Source organism: Gouania willdenowi, chromosome 5 (assembly GCF_900634775.1).
Source record: "Gouania willdenowi chromosome 5, fGouWil2.1, whole genome shotgun sequence".
NCBI lineage: Eukaryota > Metazoa > Chordata > Actinopteri > Blenniiformes > Gobiesocidae > Gouania > Gouania willdenowi.
The window spans coordinates 37,501-56,622 of NC_041048.1; the positions used below are offsets into that span (position 1 = coordinate 37,501).

Here is a 19,122-nt window from a genome sequence, read left to right on the forward strand (position 1 = left end):
TTATGTAATATAAATACAGGCGGTGCCTTAGACTGTTTTATGGTTCAGTGATTAGTGATCAATAACCTGTGGGTTTGTGTGGTCATGTGATCATAGTCTGATACAGTGAGATCACTGTACATAATATATAGAGTTAGTTTTCTTAGAATGTTGAAGATGATTCTCGGAGTCACATGATCATTCCTTTTATAACAATAACACTACAACATAGATGATAAAAGTATGTTTGACTCCTGATATCAGATCATCTGATCGATATTGATTGTGATATCGTATCAGAAGTTAGTTTAGTATGCAAATTAAGAAATGTATGTAATTGATCAGATTCTAAACTTTACTATGAATACAAACCAACACCTCTGGGACATTGTGTTTGATTTATTATTCGTTATAATATTAATGTCTTCATGAAAAATGTTTTCTATTTTCACAACTTTTTTTTAAAACTTTTATTTTGAAATGGATATTATGTTGTGAAGTGTTTCATAATCTCTATTTGTGTATTTGTATATTTGGGTAAATGGTGTTTGTTTTAAATGATGTTTATTTCATAAATGTGTTTTATTGTGTGTGTCAGGAGAACGTTGAGCTGTGGAACAGACAGAAGGAACACTTTGATCATGAACCTCCACTTTCACATGTGGTATGTTTGCATTTTACTTTATTGTTGAGTTTTAAAAAACCTCTAAAAATTAAAAACTCTAAATGCTGTCAATCACTCATATTAGTTTAGTTTTAGTGTTTTATTATCTTTAATGTTTCTATGGTTTAGTCCTTGTTCTGCTCTATTAATAGTGATTATTCATAGTGTGTTCTCTCTGCACATGAAAACAATGTTTGCTGGTTATTACCCTTTGGGTAATGTCATTTAAAAAGTGGGAACAATTAGTTTAAACTGGTATATAATGGGCATGACGATTGGTAAAATGGCAAAAATAATGATGAAATTTGGTGAAAAGAGGTTAAAAGTCATTGAAATGTGATGTAGAAGTGTCAGAAATGTGAGAAATGTAGCAAAAATACATTAAAAGGAGCAAAAATATGACAAGAAAAAGTGATGAAAATAGGTTAAAATATGGTGAGTTTGGTGAAGTTGTAGAAAAATGATAAAAATAAGCAAAAATTGGCTCAAATTATTAAAAAAAAATATTTTTCGTTTCTTGAAGGCTTCTGGGGACCCCCTACATCTTATCTCATTTGTGACTTTCTACAGAACAGGTGTAGCAAATTAGCACACATGCTAATGCTAACAAATGTAAACGTTACATCTGGGTTAAGGTCAAATCAACAAATGAATGAATAAAAACAAACCAATCAGAGGTTCTGTGTTCCAGCAGCGTTTCCAGAAGACAATTGACTATGTGCTGGTGGCCAATAAGGTGGAGGAGGAAAATGACCAGAAGAGTCGGAGACAGAAGGCGTTTGTTGAGCAGCTCCAGAACAAAAGGATCAAAGTCACTGTGAGTTACTTCTTCATGGATTTAGTGGTTCATGTTACATGTAGTGAAAACGCTTTTATTTGTAGAAAATCCAACATGATGATAAAATCTTCTTTGGTCTGCGTGCTCCCAATGAGATATTTGAGGACTACAAATACCTCCTGAAAGTATCCGACTCATGTAACTGGTGTGGTGATATGAAGTATGGAGTATCTCAGGCTACCAGGTAATATACACACCTTTCATATCACTGTGGAATGGATCCACTATTAGGGTGTGTCATCATTTACTGTGTGATGGATGGATTTATTGACATATTCATTTAAAAGCCAAAATAAACAGACAATGATTAGATGAAAAACGTCTTTATATCTCACAGCTTCCTGTCCTGTATCGTTGCACAGTAACATTAAAATAATAAACATTGTCTCATCTTAGAGTCATTTTAACTAATGTCCCACACACTACGGTCTAAAATAAATCAGATTGTTTTTAGTAATTTATTATTCTCTCTGTAAATGTTTAGTTTGATCTGATCAATACTTTATAGATATGGATAATGTAATGAGGGGGGTGTGTCCTTATTGTTCTTCCATGTTCATCTTCCAATATGTCAGGAACTCCATCACATGTAAAGGTAAATATGGTATAGTAATACAGCTCCACCTACTCTCTATATAAGGACACACCCCCCCATCACTACATTATCCATATCTATAAAGTATTGATCAGATCAAACTAAATATTTACACTGGGAATATTGAATAATAATTGATTATTATTATTATTATTATTATTATTATTATTATTATTATTATTATTATTATTATTATTATTATTATTATTAATAATAATAATAATACACTCAAAGACACTTTACAACAACAAGTACAGTGATTAAAACAAAGAAATATAAATCTGTCCCCCCAGGTTGGGTGCTTGGTCCTGGGGGGGTGAGGAGGGGGTGTAGGGGTGGAGTCTGTGAGGTAGGAGGAGCTATGAAGGGCTGTATGTGTGAGAAGGAGGAGTTTGAACTGGATGTATTGCGGAACGAGCAGTGTTGGGCAAGTTACTTTAAAGTAGTAACTTAGTTACAGTTACTAGTTACTTTTCTCAAAAGTAACTCAGTTACTTTAAGTTACTCGTTCCTTTCAAGGTAACTAGTTACTAGGGAAAGTAACTTTATTTATGTTTTACTCTAAATTCTCTAATGAATGTGTTGCCTCCCTAACTGGAGGGAGACTTGCTCTCATCCAACCCATAGTGTGTAAAAAAGAAGGGGCGGGACATCCTCCTCAGGAAGGGAAGCTTTTATTTTTAGAGCTCCCCCTGCTGACTGGATTTAATGATTTTTGAGTTTTGATCAACTTTCTTTAAATTAACCAAATTTAAATGATCCTGATGACATCATTCCAGACCGTAAGTGATGATTTGCGTTGTTTAATGCGACCAGGACAGGGCGGAGCAGCTAATAACCGGTCCCCGGAAACAAACTGTAAAGTTAAAATACTCGTCACATCATTGGATTCCACGGTGGAATCCATCTGAGAGAGTTCGGAGAGTTTGGCTCCTTTTGTCGTTAACTGCGGCTTCCAACAATGCTGCCAACGTCATCCAATTTTGCAATAGATCAGGAAAATGCCAGATCCAATCAGCAGAAGACCCGATATAATACATTCTCATCTGGTGGTGGACGTCTTCCACGTCCTCAGGACTTGTGAACTCTCCCATTGCCCGTCCTTCTAGTAGAGATTTGACAAAAAGCGAAGAAAGAGCAGATAATCAATTCCATGATTAGATTCAGGATCCAGATGCTGATAGAGGCTCATGTTAGATTAAAACAAAACAAAAGAGCAGCAAGCAGGAAAATGAGGGAGAGGGAAACATTTTACATTTGCCCACCAACAAAAACAACAGACAGGTGATGGCTGTTTAATATTTAATTTTAACCATTTATTTATTGATCATTGTATTCTAGCTGCTAATTGAGGATTGATAAGAAAGTGATTACACTACAGGTGCTTGATTTTATTTTTGATCTTATTCCAGGATTCGCATTGTTAACTTCATTCTAAATCATACCTATATCAACACAGGAGGTAAGTCATTTAAAGTATTCAGAAAGATATTTACTTTGATTAATCCATCTTTAAGTGAACAAATACAAAGTGAGCGATGTTTAGCGCTAAGCTAGTATGTAGGTAAATATGATGTTTGTGCAGGGAATGAATCGACACAAACACAATCCAAACATCTCCTTCTTTTCTTTTCTAGAGGATCTAAAGGAGCTGCTGAAAAAAGATGTTTTTGAAACTATGTTTTGTCTCCATGAGGTGGGTTCAGTTGTTAGCTAGTGTGTTAGCACTGCTGTTAGCTGTAAGCTAGTGTATTAGCACTGCTGCTAGCTGTAAGCTAGTGTATTAGCACTGCTGCTAGCTTTAAGCTAGTGTATTAGCACTGCTGTTAGCTGTAAGCTAGTGTATTAGCACTGCTGCTAGCTTTAAGCTAGTGTGTTCGTACCGCTGCTAGCTGTAAGCTAGTGTATTAGCACTGTTGTAAGCTAGTGTATTAGCACTGCTGCTAGCTCTAAGCTAGTTGGCTAGCACTGCTACTCGCTCTAAGGTAGTGTGTTAGCACTGCTGCTAGCTTTAAGCTCATGTGTTAGCACTGCTGCTAGCTGTAAGCTAGTGTATTAGCACTGCTGCTCGCTCTAAGCTAGTGTGTTAGCACTGCTGCTAGCTGTAAGCTAGCATATTAGCACTGCTGTAAGCTAGTGTATTAGCACTGCTGCTCGCTCTAAGCTAGTGTGTTAGCACTGCTGCTAGCTGTAAGCTAGTGTATTAGCACTGCTGCTAGCTTTAAGCTAGTGTGTTAGCACTGCTGCTAGCTGTAAGCTAGTGTATTAGCACTGCTGATAGCTCTAAGCTAGTGTGTTAGCACTGCTGCTAGCTGTAAGCTAGTATATTAGCACTGCTGTAAGCTAGTGTATTAGCACTGCTGCTAGCTCTAAGCTAGTTGGATAGCACTACTGCTCGCTCTAAGCTAGTATGTTAGCACTGCTGCTAGCTGTAAGCTAGTGTATTAGCACTGCTGCTAGCTTTAAGCTAGTGTGTTAGCACTGCTGCTAGCTGTAAACTAATGTATTAGCACTGCTGCTAGATGTAAGCTAGTTGGATAGCACTGCTGCTCGCTCTAAGCTAGTGTGTCAGCACTGCTGCTAGCTCTATGCTAATGTGTTACCACTGCTACTAGCTCTAAGCTAGTGTATTAGCACTGCTGCTAGCTCTAAGCTAGTGTGTTAGCACTGCTGCTAGCTGTAAGCTAGTATATTAGCACTTCTGCTAACTCTATGCTAATGTGTTAGTACTGCTGTGAGCTCTAAGCTAGTGTGTTAGCACTACTGCTAGCTCTAAGCTAGTGTGCTAACACTGCTGCTAGCACTAAGCTCGTGTGTTAGTACTGCTGCTCGCTGTAAGCTAGTGTATTGGCACTGCTGCTAGCTCTAAGCTAGTTGGGTAGCACTGCTGCTAGCTCTAAGCTCATGTGTTAGTACTGCTGCTAGCTTTAGGCTAGTGTGTTAGCACTGCTGCTAGCTCTAAGCTAGTGTATTGGCACTGCTGCTAGCTCTAAGCTAGTTGGATAGCACTGCTGCTAGCTCTAAGCTAGTGTGTTAACACTGCTGCTAGCTCTAAGCTAGTGTGTTAGCACTGCTGTTAGCTCTAAGTTAATGTGTTAGTAATGCTGCTAGCTCTAAGCTAGTGTGTTTGCACTGCTGCTAGCTCTAAGGTAGTGAATTGGCAATGCTGCTAGCTCTAAGCTAGTTGGATATCACTGCTGCTCGCTCTAAGCTAGTGTATTAGCACTACTGCTAGCTCTAAGCTAGTGTATTAGCACTGCTACTAGCTCTAGGCTAGTTGGATAGCACTGCTGCTAGCTCTAAGCTAGTAGGATAGCACTGCCGCTAACTCTAAGGTAGTGTATTAGCACTGCTGCTAGCTCTAAGCTAATGTGTTAGTACTGCTGCTAGCTGTAAGCTAGTGTATTAGCACTGCTGCTAGCTCTAAGCTGGTGCGTTAGCACTGCTGCTAGCTCTAAGCTAGTGCATTAGCACTGCCGCTAGCTCTAAGCTAGTGTGATCATGGTACCAGGATCATTCACACTAATTTATATCCCATTAATAACATACAGTAGGTCACAAAGTATAGACACACATATATTAATACAAATAATTGATCAGATGAAACTGATAATTGATAAACCAATCCAACATAACTAAGTCAAAGATCATTAAATTACAAACTGAGATATGATTTTTGATAATTTGACCAGTAATGAGAAATACAGATCCTGAATCAGTAGATTGCTATGGATCTTTTCCAAAATGTAAAGGAATCTTCAATAGCTTAAGGTTTATCTTTGGTTTAAATTATGTTCTGTAATCCTGCGAACAAACAAATAAACAAAGGTAAAAAATATGGAGATAAACAAATGGTCATTTGGTGAATCCAAAGTCTTCTGTATGACTAGATTTACATTGAGATCTTTTCACACTAAAACAACACGTAACATGTTTTATTTGGGTCATGACTCTTAGAAAGAGGATCAGAAGAAGCTGAAGAAGAAGTGGGCTCGATGGTCGGCTCTGTTCACTCGACAACCCACCGAACAAATCAAGTGAGTGTTTGTTTATAAACGTATATATTGTTCTTATAATGTTTAAAAAATGATGCAAACCAGCAGATTGAACAGTATAAGTTTCCATTTAAAACAGATGTGTTTTAAACTAACGTTCAGCACAATTTTATGACATTAAGTAATAAAGAATGTGTTAAATAATGTGTTTTACCTTCCAGGTCTTATTTTGGGGAGAAAGTGGCCTTATATTACCTGTGGTTGGGTTTTTATACCAAACTGTTGGTTCCAGCTGCTGTTATTGGTGTCATCGTGTTCCTCTTTGGGATCGCCTTCTTCAACACCAACCCTTTAATGTGAGTCATTTAAAAAGGTTCTTCATATTATCAATACAACATTACAATAATCAATCATTTTTATTTTTTAATCCACAGAAAGGAAGTTTGTAACTCCAGCATCATAATGTGTCCTCGCTGTGACAAGATGTGCAGAGTATGGGAACTTTCAGACACATGTTCCTACGCTAAGGTAACAGTCCGTGTTCCTACGCTACGCTAAGCTAACAGAACGTGTTCATACGCTAATGTAGCATGTACGCTATCTTACATTTAAGTACAGGTTTGGTACAAACAGATAGCGATACAATTATTATTATTATTATTATTATTATTATTATTATTAATATTATTATTATTATTATTATTATTATTATTATTATTATTATTATTATTATTATTTGGGCTAGAGTCAGAAGCCTAGATTTAACTCAAGGAGTGGACAGTAAAGACACTGAGCACAGTTCTGATTTTTGGTGATACCTTATATTGTGATAATTAAATTGGATTAACCAACATTTAGACATTTACTACAATAGACATTATACAAATGGCCATACACAGAAAAATACAATATATACATTATCTTGGTGTCAGTGGGCATCCAATGATTGTGTCGCACGCATAGTCCATAAATGTCCAACCAGAGTTCCAAGTCCATAGAAGTCCAAGTATAGGAGATGAATGTATATGAGGTGTGTGGCCCTTTAGTGGATGTATATGAGGTGTGTGGCCCTTTAGTGGATGTATATGAGGTGTGTGGCCCTTTAGTGGGTTGTGAAGGGGGAAAAACAAGAAAAAGAGCGGTTGCACAAAGGAGCCTCCTACCAGTGACCAGAGCAGTGGAGGGTCAGTTTGTTCAGTCCAGGTAGAATCTTCAGTTTAGTTCCCAGACTAGGTTCTAGTTCACCATCAACTGGTCAGTGTTGTACACACATTAAGAAACATTCAAACATACTGGTGCTCCATAACACAAGCTGTAATATATTTAACAGTATTTCAATAATCAAATATTGTACAATATAATTGGTTCATGGTATATAAATATGATTCAAGTAATTATAATATTTGTAATACTAATCAATTCATTAGTGATTGACTGGACTGCATTAAAGTGCATTGATAACCAGGAACTGGTTTAAAGTGTTTAAAGTGCATTAATTCTCATCAACACAGCCATGAGAATAAACTATAAATCCAACATTTCAGTCAATAGATCATAATTAGAGAAAGAAGGCATACAAGATGTTATTAAATGTGCCAACCAAAGAGCAGCGGTAGCAGCTAAGCTAAGCTAATTTAAGTTTACCAATTCTGTGGTTCAGTCCGTAAAGGGCTTCGTTTCAGACAATCAATGGCTCCGGTTTTCGGCTCCTATAGTTGGACATTTACTGCCTTTAGTTTCAAGACGTTCACTAAACAAACAACACTACAACGTACCTGCAGCAAACAGCTAACAGTACGTGTTCCTACGCTAAGGTAACAGTACGTGTTCCTACGCTAAGCTAACAGTACGTGTTCCTACGCTTAGGTAACAGTACGTGTTCCTACGCTAAGGTAACAGTACGTGTTCTTACGCTAAGCTAGCAAAACATGTTCCTACGCTAAGCTAACAGTACGCGTTCCTACGCTAAGGTAACAGTATGTGTTCCTACGCTAAGGTAACAGTACGTGTTCCTACGCTAAGGTAACAGTACGTCTTCCTACGCTAAGGTAACAGTACGTGTTCTTACGCTAAGCTAGCAAAACATGTTCCTACGCTAAGCTAACAGTACGCGTTCCTACGCTAAGGTAACAGTATGTGTTCCTACGCTAAGGTAACAGTACGTGTTCCTACGCTAAGCTAACAGTACGCATTCCTACGCTAAGGTAACAGTATGTGTTCCTACGCTAAGCTAACAGTACGTGTTCCTACGCTAAGGTAACAGTACGTCTTCCTACGCTAAGGTAACAGTACGTCTTCCTACGCTAAGCTAACAGTACGTGTTCCTACGCTAAGGTAACAGTACGTGTTCCTTCGTAAGCTAACAGTACGTGTTCCTACGCGAAGGTAACAGAACATGTTCCTACGCTAAGGTAACAGAACGTGTTCCTATGCTAAGCTAACAGTACGTGTTCCTATGCTTAGGTAACAGTACGTGTTCCTGCGCTTAGGTAACAGTACGTGTTCCTATGCTAAGCTAACAGTACGTGTTCCCACGCTAAGCTAATAGTACGTGTTCCTACGCTAAGGTAACAGTACGTGTTCCTACGCTAAGGTAACAGTACGTGTTCCTACGCTTAGGTAACAGTACGTGTTCCTACGCTAAGCTAACAGTACGTGTTCCTACGCTAAGGTAACAGTACGTGTTCCTACGCTAAGCTAACAGTACGTGTTCCTACGCTAAGGTAACAGTACGTGTTCCTACGCTAAGGTAACAGTACGTCTTCCTACGCTAAGCTAACAGTACGTGTTCCTACGCTAAGGTAACAGAACGTGTTCCTACGCTAAGGTAGCAGAACGTGTTCCTACGCTAAGGTAACAGTACATGTTCCTACGCTAAACTAACAGTACGTGTTCCTACGCTAAGGTAACAGTACGTCTTCCTACGCTAAGCTAACAGTACGTGTTCCTACGCTAAGGTAACAGTACGTGTTCCTACGCTAAACTAACAGTACGTGTTCCTACGCTAAGGTAACAGTACGTCTTCCTACGCTAAGCTAACAGTACGTGTTCCTATGCTAAGCTAACAAAACATGTTCCTACGCTAAGCTAACAGAACGTGTTCCTATGCTAAGCTAACAAAACATGTTCCTACACTAAGGAAAAAGAACATGTTCCTACGCATATATTTTTGTGCAGTGGGCGTGTCAGGAGTCTGGGGGGGAGAAATGTGCGTAATGTACGTATCGTGTGTAACGTGCAGGCACACAAAATAAAATATTTAACAGGTGAATAAAATATTTAACAATAAAACTGTGAATGAATAATTATAGGAGGTGAAAGTTTCTCTGATCCAGTGTTTGTGTTTCAGATCAGTCACTTATTTGATAATGAAGGAACCGTGGCCTTTGCTATGTTCATGGCTATCTGGGGTAAGTGATGAAGATGATGATGATGATGGTGGTGATGGTGGTGATGATGATGATGAACTTTTCCAGCCACCTTGTTCTTGGAGCTGTGGAAGAGACACAGAGCGAGACACGTTTCTAAATGGAAGGTTTACGACTGGTGTGAGGAGGAGGTGGGTGGAGCTTCTTTTACTGTGGTTTTCAACACAAGGGGCCGTCCTCTTGACATGGAGCTATGAGCATTATATATAATATATAACAGCTGTAGAATCACTGTGTGTGTGTGTGTGTGTGTGTGTGTGTGTGTGTGTGTGTGTGTGTGTGTGTGTGTGTGTGTGTGTGTGTGTGTGTGTGTGTGTGTGTGTGTGTGTGTGTGTTAACAGGAGGAGCTGATCATGGAGATTGTTAATGATACAAACTGTAAACCCAAACAGTTCAGACACTCGTATCTACGCAGCACGTTGGTTCTGGTCCTGGTCACTCTCATGGTAAACATTATTTACTCTATGATGTATATCAGGGGTCCTCAATCCTGGTCCTCATGAGCCTCTATCCAGCATGTTCTAGATGTTTCCCTCTTCCAACACTCCTGATTCAAATGATGACCTCATCATCAAGCTCTGCAGAATCCTGATGACCATCCTGGTCATTTCAATCAGGTGTGTTGGAAGAGGGAAACATCTAGAACATAGATGTGATTACAAACTATTGATCAATGGATACATGTTCATTATAACATCTGGGTAATGAGCATATGTTTAGGTTTAGTTCATAGGTTTAAATCTGAGTTATTAACTGAGGTGTTTACTGTTCATGTCAGATGATCATCATGATAATAATATAATGCTCCAGTTGATGCTGATCATAAGAATAGATCATGCTCTGATGATTTGATGATAATGTCATAAAGTGTGGATGTGGACCCAAATCTAGAGACGGTGGAGGCAGCAGGGAGAACGTTGGTAATAGAACCTCCATTTTTATTCTAAAGGCAACAAAAAACTAAATCCAAAAAGACACGTGGAGGAGAACATGGAGAACAACCAGCAATCATTCTGTGTTCAGGCACTCAAATAAAACATAGACATTATATACATAGATGCCTCATAGACTGACGCTGCCTATTGGAGTATCAGTGCGGCCGCCATCTTGGACAGGTCTATAATGCATTTATTTCTACTGAGGAAGGTGTATCTCTAATTACAATAATCATCATAACTCCCATAATTTTTACCTGATTTTCACACGGTTTAATTTGTTACAAACGGCAGAGATTTAGTTATGATACAGGATGCTGTCAGTATGGAAAAATATGAGCTTTCATGCTAAAATACTTTGTATTATGCTCTAACAAAGACGTGGTAGGCTATGATATATTGGTAAATGTTTAAATGAATTAATTTGATATTTCATTAAAGAAACAAGTTTGATTGTTTATTTTCATTTATCAGACACAATGTTTTTATTAATAATATTATACTTCTACAGTATATAAATATGATATAATATTATTGTTAATATAGGCTTCAAAGACTTTTTCAATGAAAAGATGTTCTTTGGTTAAAAAAAAGATTAAAATCACTAATTCCTAAACGTGCAGAAAGAACTAACGGTAAAAAAAAAATATTAACTTTAGTTTTCCATATGAATCATAGATATCTCTGTTAGCATATAGAGTAAAAATACACCTACTCTGTGTAGATGACATCATGTGAAGTAGATGTGGTCACATCATCTCTAAACTGATAATCTGACCCGTCCTGTCATAATGATCAGGTTTAAAGTGTTCACTACAGAAAACTGATGAATTAGTAGAAACTAAACCTCCTTTAAAACATTTAAAACATCTTCCATCGCCTCCTCAACCCTGTATCACTGGGAACCTTCAACATCACTGGGAACCTTCAACATGTGGAGAAGAAGAAAACACACACAGAGAGAGAGAAAGTTAGTTAGAATAACGTTAGTTACTATGACATAATATGATATAATATATACAAATCAATGTCTTTGGAGGGTCACTGTCATCTACTGACTAAAAACTGTTTTATCATCTGACAAATATCTCTAAAGTCAGACATTTATTATTAAAATCAGATCTAGAACTGGTCATACACACATTTATATCATCACACATTAACTATTGTAATTTGACATGTTTTAATAAGTCGACCCTAAACAGACTCCAGATCGTACAGACGCTGCTGTCAGACTTTTAACTGGTGCTTCTAGAACATCCCACATTACCACCATTCTTTCTACTCTGCACTGGTTCTAGTGAAGTTTAGAATAAACTATAAATATTAGTTATTACATTACATGAGCGTTACATGGTCAGACCCCTCAATATATCTCAGACTTGTTGTACCCCTACACTTCAGGGTGAAGTCTTCAGTCTTCAGACCAGGGTCTCCTAAAGACCCTAAAACTAAATGTAAAACCAGAGGAGACCTGGTGTTCCAGACTCTGGAATAACCTGCACCAGTCTCTCAGGGAGCTCAACTGTGTGGTTACTTTTAAAAACTGTTGAAGTCTTTACTTTACAGAAAAGCTTTTAGTTACTGGATTTTAAATGTTTTTATCCTTTTATGATGTTTATGTACATGGTTTATTATTCTATTATGATGTTACACTTGCTGTACAGCACTTTGTGATTTTATCTGCAAAAAGCACTTTATAAATAAATTACTTACTATAATAAATGATAAATAAACCAAAAGTATTGTTCAATCTTACTTGTGAAAAGTAATACCACAGAATCTGGTTTGAATACTGCGTCGGTTATTGCAGTTAAAAGCTACACAAAACACCGGTATAGTTGTTCTCTAGCGCAAACTTTAGTGGGTTCGACACCAAAAAACTTATATGGCTTAGTCAGACTCGTGTTGGGTGACTTTAATGTGCAGGTCCGCCCAAAAAGTGCAAAAAATGGATTTACAGACACCAGATCTACGTACAGTTCTTTGTACAATATTTACAGCTTTCTCAGTCTTTTTCCTGGAGTTGGTATCTGTCATGTACTCAGCTCCCCTTCAATTCCCCAAAAGACCAAAATAAAATCATTCTGTACTGAAAACGGAAAGTCACATGACGTCCCGTGACGCCACTCATGTGCGCCCTGCGTATACCGATATAATGCGTAAGATGCGTTCCCTCAGGTTGGCTGTCAGTGTATGAATGAGTGATGTATACCAGACAAATGTTAGCAACTCAGAGAAAACTATGAATAGAAAAAGGCTTGAGCAGCGACCAAGTGTGCACCCATGGTGGCTGAAGACCAAGTGTGCACCCATGGAGGCTGAAGACCAAGTGTGCACCCATGGTGGCCGAAGACCAAGTGTGCACCCATGGAGGCTGAAGACCAAGTGTGCACCCATGGTGGCCGAAGACCAAGTGTGCACCCATGGTGGCTGAAGACCAAGTGTGCACCCATGGAGGCTGAAGACCAAGTGTGCACCCATGGTGGCCGAAGACCAAGTGTGCACCCATGGTGGCCGAAGACCAAGTGTCCACCCGTGGTGGCTGAAGACCAAGTGTGCACCCATGGTGGCCGAAGACCAAGTGTGCACCTGTGGAGGCTGAAGACCAAGTGTGCACCCATGGTGGCCGAAGACCAAGTGTGCACCTGTGGAGGCTGAAGACCAAGTGTGCTCCCATGGTGGCTGAAGACCAAGTGTGCACCCGTGGTGCAGGATTATCTGGAACACAAAGACAAGAGTTAAAATCTAGAGCCTATGTTACTAATCTAGATTAGCTCTTCTCGCGCTAACTTCCAGGACTTAATCAGTGTGTGCTAGACCCTGAAGCTTGCTAACGTCTTACAGAGCTAAATCACCATGGTAACTTAGGCTGAATGACTGACCTGGTCAGAACCAGGTTTTGCTCTGGCTCGAATCTTAGCAAGTGCTAAAGCCCCGCCTCCTGACCAATCAGATCTCTTAGAAAACAACCTGCCCATTGTTAGATGATCCTGGTTGGTGCAGATCTGGCGGCTGAGTTTAGGAAAAAAAGATTATTAATGTATAAATTAATTATTTCATTCACCGATGGCATAATTTAGTAAACGTAGATTTATATCTGATAGACTGATCTACAGTCACCTGATGAAGTCTGTGTCTACGTATGCACAGACTGGTGACGTCATTTATTCATTAATTCCTACGCTATAGTGAGTCTGACATCATCATCAGGAACATACTACAGTAAACAATGTGTTCTCATCCCAGTGAGTAATAAATAGATCTACCTGAATAGAAACACGTGTGTGCTGTAATAAAGTTTAGCTGCAGAGCTCTGTCTGTTTATCATCCAAAGGATTAATATGATCAATAATCTCTCACTTTTACACATTAACAGTATCAGCAGCTTCCTGTCTGAGTTCTTTTATTCCTGTCTTTTCTGTAACAACAGGTTGTTTTTGGTCTGAATTATGGATTTTAATTATTCATCATTTTAAACTTAAGCTGAACACCTAACCTGGTCGGTACCATGTTATGAAGTAGATCAGATCTGATCGAGTATAAAAGCTCCGCCTCCTGGTGCGCTGCACTAACCCTGTTGCTCTTCACTGTCATCATGAATTTATATTTATTATATTTATTTAAGATCATAAACTGTTCCTCCTGTAAAGACGCTCAATCTGCTAGGTTCTCCAGTGATTGGTCAGACGCTGCAAGCTCCACCCCTTTTATGTGAACGCGCACGTACCGAAGCTGAAAACACTTGGCTTAAATTAGCGTGTTGTTATCGACCTTCATAGGACAGCTTCTCTCTGACAGGTAATGTTTGGTTAGGTGAATCCCACTAACGGAGTTTAATCCAGGATATAATTATCTGGATTTGTAGATTAGGGCCAAGACCCCAGACTCAAAAACAGAATAAACAAATACTCTCCGAAAAACTAAAAAAGGACCACAAGGGCTACACACAAAACAATAACTGATCCTAACAGATAATAATAATAATAATAATGTTAATGTGTTCCAGTTGATGCTGATCATAGGCATAGCTCATGCTCTGGTGATATTCCGTGTGGTTGCTGCTCCGTTGCTGTCTGAGTGTCAGTGGGAGTTTCTCAGAGATCATGCTAACAGCGTAGCTGTGATGCTAGGAGCTGTGCTGCATTACATCACCATTCAGATCATGACTCGGGTAAAAACATTAAACAGAGTAATTTCATTGGTTCGTCAATCAGGAACATTTAATTATTGAAAGGTTTTTCTAATATTTCCTCTGCAGGTGAACAGGTGGGTGTCCCAACGGCTCTGTGACATCGGTAAGAACACGTTAAAAAACACGATTAAGAACATGTTAAGGAACACGTTAAAAAACAAGTTTAAGACCACATTTAATAACATGTTTAAGAACACGTTTAAGAACATGTTTATGAACACATTAAAGAACATGGTTAAGAAAACATTTAAGAAAACGTTTAAGATCACGTTTAAGACCATGTTTAAGAACATGTTTAATAACACATTTAAGAACGCGTTTAATAACACGTTTAAGAACATGTTTAATAACACATTTAAGAACGCGTTTAAGAATGCGTTTAAGAACACGTTTTAGAACACATTTAAGAACATATTTAATAACAACTTTAATAACACGTTTAATAACAAGTTTAAGAACATGTTAAAGAACATGTTTAAGAAAATGTTTAATAACAAGTAAACAACTGTTTATTCTTTGACACTGAAAATGTGCAGAGAAATAACGATGGTCACTGTTTTCACTGTATTCTATAGCTTTACTTTGTCAAATGTAAATGTAACATCTAATCTAATCCTGGCGACTCAGAACACAATATCACAAACATGATCAAAAACTATTTCTAGAAAAAAAGTCTCTTGGTTCGCCAGAAATGTTTGATATCAAAATGGGGTCACGACCATGAACTTCTGTTCTAAACGATTCGCTGTTTACTGAGCACATGTTTGTTACAGCTGATGTTTATAATATTACAGTAGATATTTATTATATTACAATGTATATTTACAATGTTACAGTAGATATTTATATTACAATGTATATTTATAATATTACAGCAGATATTTGTAATATTAGTGTATATTTACATTATTACAGCAGATGTTTAGAATGTTACAGTGTATATTTACAATACTACAGCATATATTTATAATATTACAGTATATTTAATATTACAGCAGATATGTATAATATTACAGCTGATGTTTATAATATTACAGCTGATATTTATAATTTTACAGATGATGTTTATAATATTACAGTGTATATTTACAATATTACAGCAGATATTTATAATATTACAGTGTTTATAATATTACAGCAAATATTTCTATTGTTACAGCATATATTTATATTACAGCAGATATTTATAATATTACAACAAATATGTATAATATTTCAGTGTATATAATATTACAGCAGATATGTACAACATTACAGCTGATATTTACAATATTATAGCAGAAATATATATTATTACAATATATATTTATAATATTACAGTAGATATTTTTAGCATTACAGTGTATATTTATATTAATACAGCAGATATTTGTAATATCTGTACATTTATAATATTACAACAGATATGTATAATATTACAGGGTATATTTATATTACAGCAAATGTTTATAATATTACAGTGTACATTTATATTACAGCAGATATTTGAATATTACAGCAGATATTTATAATATTACAGCAGATGTTTATAATATTACATTGTATATTTATATTACAGCAGATGTTTATAATATTACAGTGTATGTTTATAATATTACAGCAGATGTTTATAATATTACAGTGTACATTTATAAAATTACAGCAAATATTTTAATATGACAGCAGATGTTTATAATATTACAGTGTATATTTTTTATATTTTATTGTATGAAATGGATTCAGTGATAATGAATGTTTATTATTATTAATAATAATGATGATGATGATGATGTTAATAAATCACTTCCTGTTTCCATGTGTTTTTATGAACGTAGAGAAGACCAACTCCCTGGCTGCTACAGAGAGGAGCTTCACTGTGAAGATGTTCACTTTCCAGTTCTTCACCCTCTTCTCGTCTCTTTTCTACGTGGCTTTTTTTCTGGGCAGGTACTCATTAACACTCACCTGTAATCACCACTTCCTCCTAAAATTATAACGTGAGCTGCAGGTAAAACAGGAGGCGGAGCCTCTTAGACCTGGTGGTTCAGGTGGATCATACGCGTCTGTGTTCAACCTTCCAAACATTAGATTCAACTAAGTTCAACTTAATTTATATAGCACAAATTACAACAAAGTCATCTCAAAGCGCTTAACAAAAAAAGTGGATAGTAAGAAAGAAAGAACTCAACAAGATCCAGATGAACAAGCATTTAGCGACAGTGGGAAGAAAACTCAACTCACAAGAATAAATCTCTGTTAGAACCAGGTTCAGAGGTGGCAGCCATCTGCGTGGACTGGTTGGGGTTAGTGGACAGAAGGACCAACAGAACAGGATAGAGAGATAGAACATCAGAGTGTTCCAGACTAGTTGAGCCGTGAACCACAGATCAGGAACTGACATCAGCTTCACCTGAAACAGAGCAGAGAGAGAAGAACGAGGAGAAGACACTGACTGCAGAAAAACATGATACAATATTATCAAGTCAGTCTGTCTTGGCCTTGGGCCTCACTCCCAGTGCCTAGTCAGCATTTATTATAAAGGTGATGAATCTCTTCCTGTTTATTGGTAAGCTAACCCGCGACTCCAGTGAGTGTGCACCTGTTATACTTGCCGGGAACGTCCGGCGAGTGGATCACAGCTGTCTGCGGTGGAGTTTCTTTCCCCGGAGTTGACTGGCTTTGGGGCATTTGTGTGGGAACATCTAGTGATGTTCAGGTTGCAGAAAGGTGTAAGAAAGTCTCTGTTATCGGCTCCGGTCGGCGTTGAAGCAGCTCTGCTTCTAACGGCGCAAGAGTTGCTGGTGTCTGTGGGTGATCTTCCGTCATCAGCTGGCAGTGAAGCGGTGCTGCAGTAGCATGTCTCTGGACTGCAGCTTTAAGGAGGTTTCGACGGGCTACAGGAATTAGGAATCTATTAGGAATCTGTTAGGGATTTATAAGGGACATTAAACCAGAGGTTTGTAAAGTATGGAGGAGCAAAGCCATTTACAGCTTTAAAAATAGGGATGTAACGATTAATCATAAGGCAGTTAAAAATCGATTCATAGGTATCACGGTTGATATCAATTTTCTGAAAATTTAATGGCAGTACTTTTTTAAACAACAGAGGGCGCTATATATTTATCCCTCTCTTGTTTAACAGTGTACACGGCGGGCGGAAACTGCTACTACTTTCTTTCTGGCCGCCTTCTACTCTAAAATATGTTCATAAATAATTCCTTACCCCTTTAGCACCAAAAGAATATTTGTAATATTACGTAAATATCTGTAAAAGTCACGTTTTTCTATTAGCTCTGTCTGCTAGCATAGTGTGAGCGCTGTAATTGGTGCTGTGGTGTTATGATGCGCCTTGTATGTGAGTGATGTCATCGGTGTGTGTCCGGTGGTTACCGGCAGTGTTTTAAAATGAAAATAAACGGAGATGTCCATCCTGGCGCTCCAAGAGCATAAGTTGTGTGTTCTTGTCTACCACAGCAAGTTAGAGCCCCTATAACTCGGAAGTTACATTGGTGGCACCGGTAACTGGAGAGTAGGCTGGTTTTGACAGTTTATTTAGTGGACAATTACTGGACTTTCTAGTCGGATTTTTTTTTCTTTCTTCTGGCTAGCAGTGCTCGTGTTTGCCCGGGTAACAGCATGTTTTCGACGCGGAAGCCCGAAACTGTGGACTGTGACATGGATGAGGATTATTCCAAACCTGCTGCTTCATGGGCTGCTGACGTGAGTGGTGTTAAAGTGGAGCTCCCGCCGCCATTTCGTGGGGACGGCCAGAAGCCATTTAGCACGTGGATCAAACAGTTTGAAGCTGCTGTGCACGCCCAGACGGGACGTGCAGGCCGCAGAGTTTTTCATGCTAATTTGGTGAATCTTCTGCCAACTATACTGGATGGAGAAGCTTTTCTTTTGTGGGATAGCTTTCCCCCGGATGTACAGTGTGACTTTGAACGGATGAAAGAGAAATTAAAGGAGGCGTTTGGACAGAAGCAGTTCCTGTTATACTTTCAGACGTGTGTATCTGCAAGACCTCGCCAGGTGGATGAAAGTTTGGAGGTTTATGCTGCTGACATCTCCAGGCTTGTGGCAGAGGCATTTCCAAACTATGACAAAGCTGCGCTGGATGGTGAGAAATTCAGACGTTTTCTTGCTGGACTTGATCCTGCTCTTCAAGCTAAATGCCATGAGCAGGGAGTGACTGACATGGAGGAGGCCCTGATAATAGCAAGTCGTTGTGAACGGGCCAGGCTGTCCCTGAAAGCGACCGTAACTGCTGCACCTTTCCCTCCACCTCAAGTTGCCGTGGTGTCCTCTCTCGATGGTGTTGTGGGCGCCAATGCTGATGCTGCAGAGAAGCTCTTCAATGCTGTGGAACGACTCACATCCAGGATGGACAGCTTACAGACGCAGGGACTGGCGGCCTGTCTGTCACTGTGACTGTGGCAGAGTTGGTTGCAGGTCTGTCGACAGAGATTTCCAGAGGGATGATCAGCTGAGGGGCCATTCTCCACAACGCGGAT

The 19,122-nt window shown here is 38.5% G+C and overlaps 1 protein-coding gene across 2 annotated transcripts in view; it reads left to right on the top strand.

Moving 5' to 3' along the window:
- ano9b (anoctamin 9b) overlaps window positions 1-19,122 on the top strand; it is a 52,647-nt gene that overhangs the window by 11,870 nt on the left and 21,655 nt on the right. Inside the window, exons 2-15 of one of the 2 annotated variants that reach the window (XM_028447752.1) lie at window positions 578-643; window positions 1,335-1,460; window positions 1,526-1,665; window positions 3,489-3,538; window positions 3,714-3,772; window positions 6,034-6,113; window positions 6,293-6,427; window positions 6,506-6,599; window positions 9,421-9,481; window positions 9,548-9,630; window positions 9,841-9,945; window positions 14,444-14,608; window positions 14,696-14,732; window positions 16,444-16,555. In XM_028447752.1, the coding sequence (XP_028303553.1) occupies window positions 578-643; window positions 1,335-1,460; window positions 1,526-1,665; window positions 3,489-3,538; window positions 3,714-3,772; window positions 6,034-6,113; window positions 6,293-6,427; window positions 6,506-6,599; window positions 9,421-9,481; window positions 9,548-9,630; window positions 9,841-9,945; window positions 14,444-14,608; window positions 14,696-14,732; window positions 16,444-16,555 (1,313 nt within the window). The remainder of the gene's footprint in view (window positions 1-577; window positions 644-1,334; window positions 1,461-1,525; window positions 1,666-3,488; window positions 3,539-3,713; window positions 3,773-6,033; window positions 6,114-6,292; window positions 6,428-6,505; window positions 6,600-9,420; window positions 9,482-9,547; window positions 9,631-9,840; window positions 9,946-14,443; window positions 14,609-14,695; window positions 14,733-16,443; window positions 16,556-19,122) is intronic. The other variant, XM_028447754.1, reaches the window with a different exon arrangement.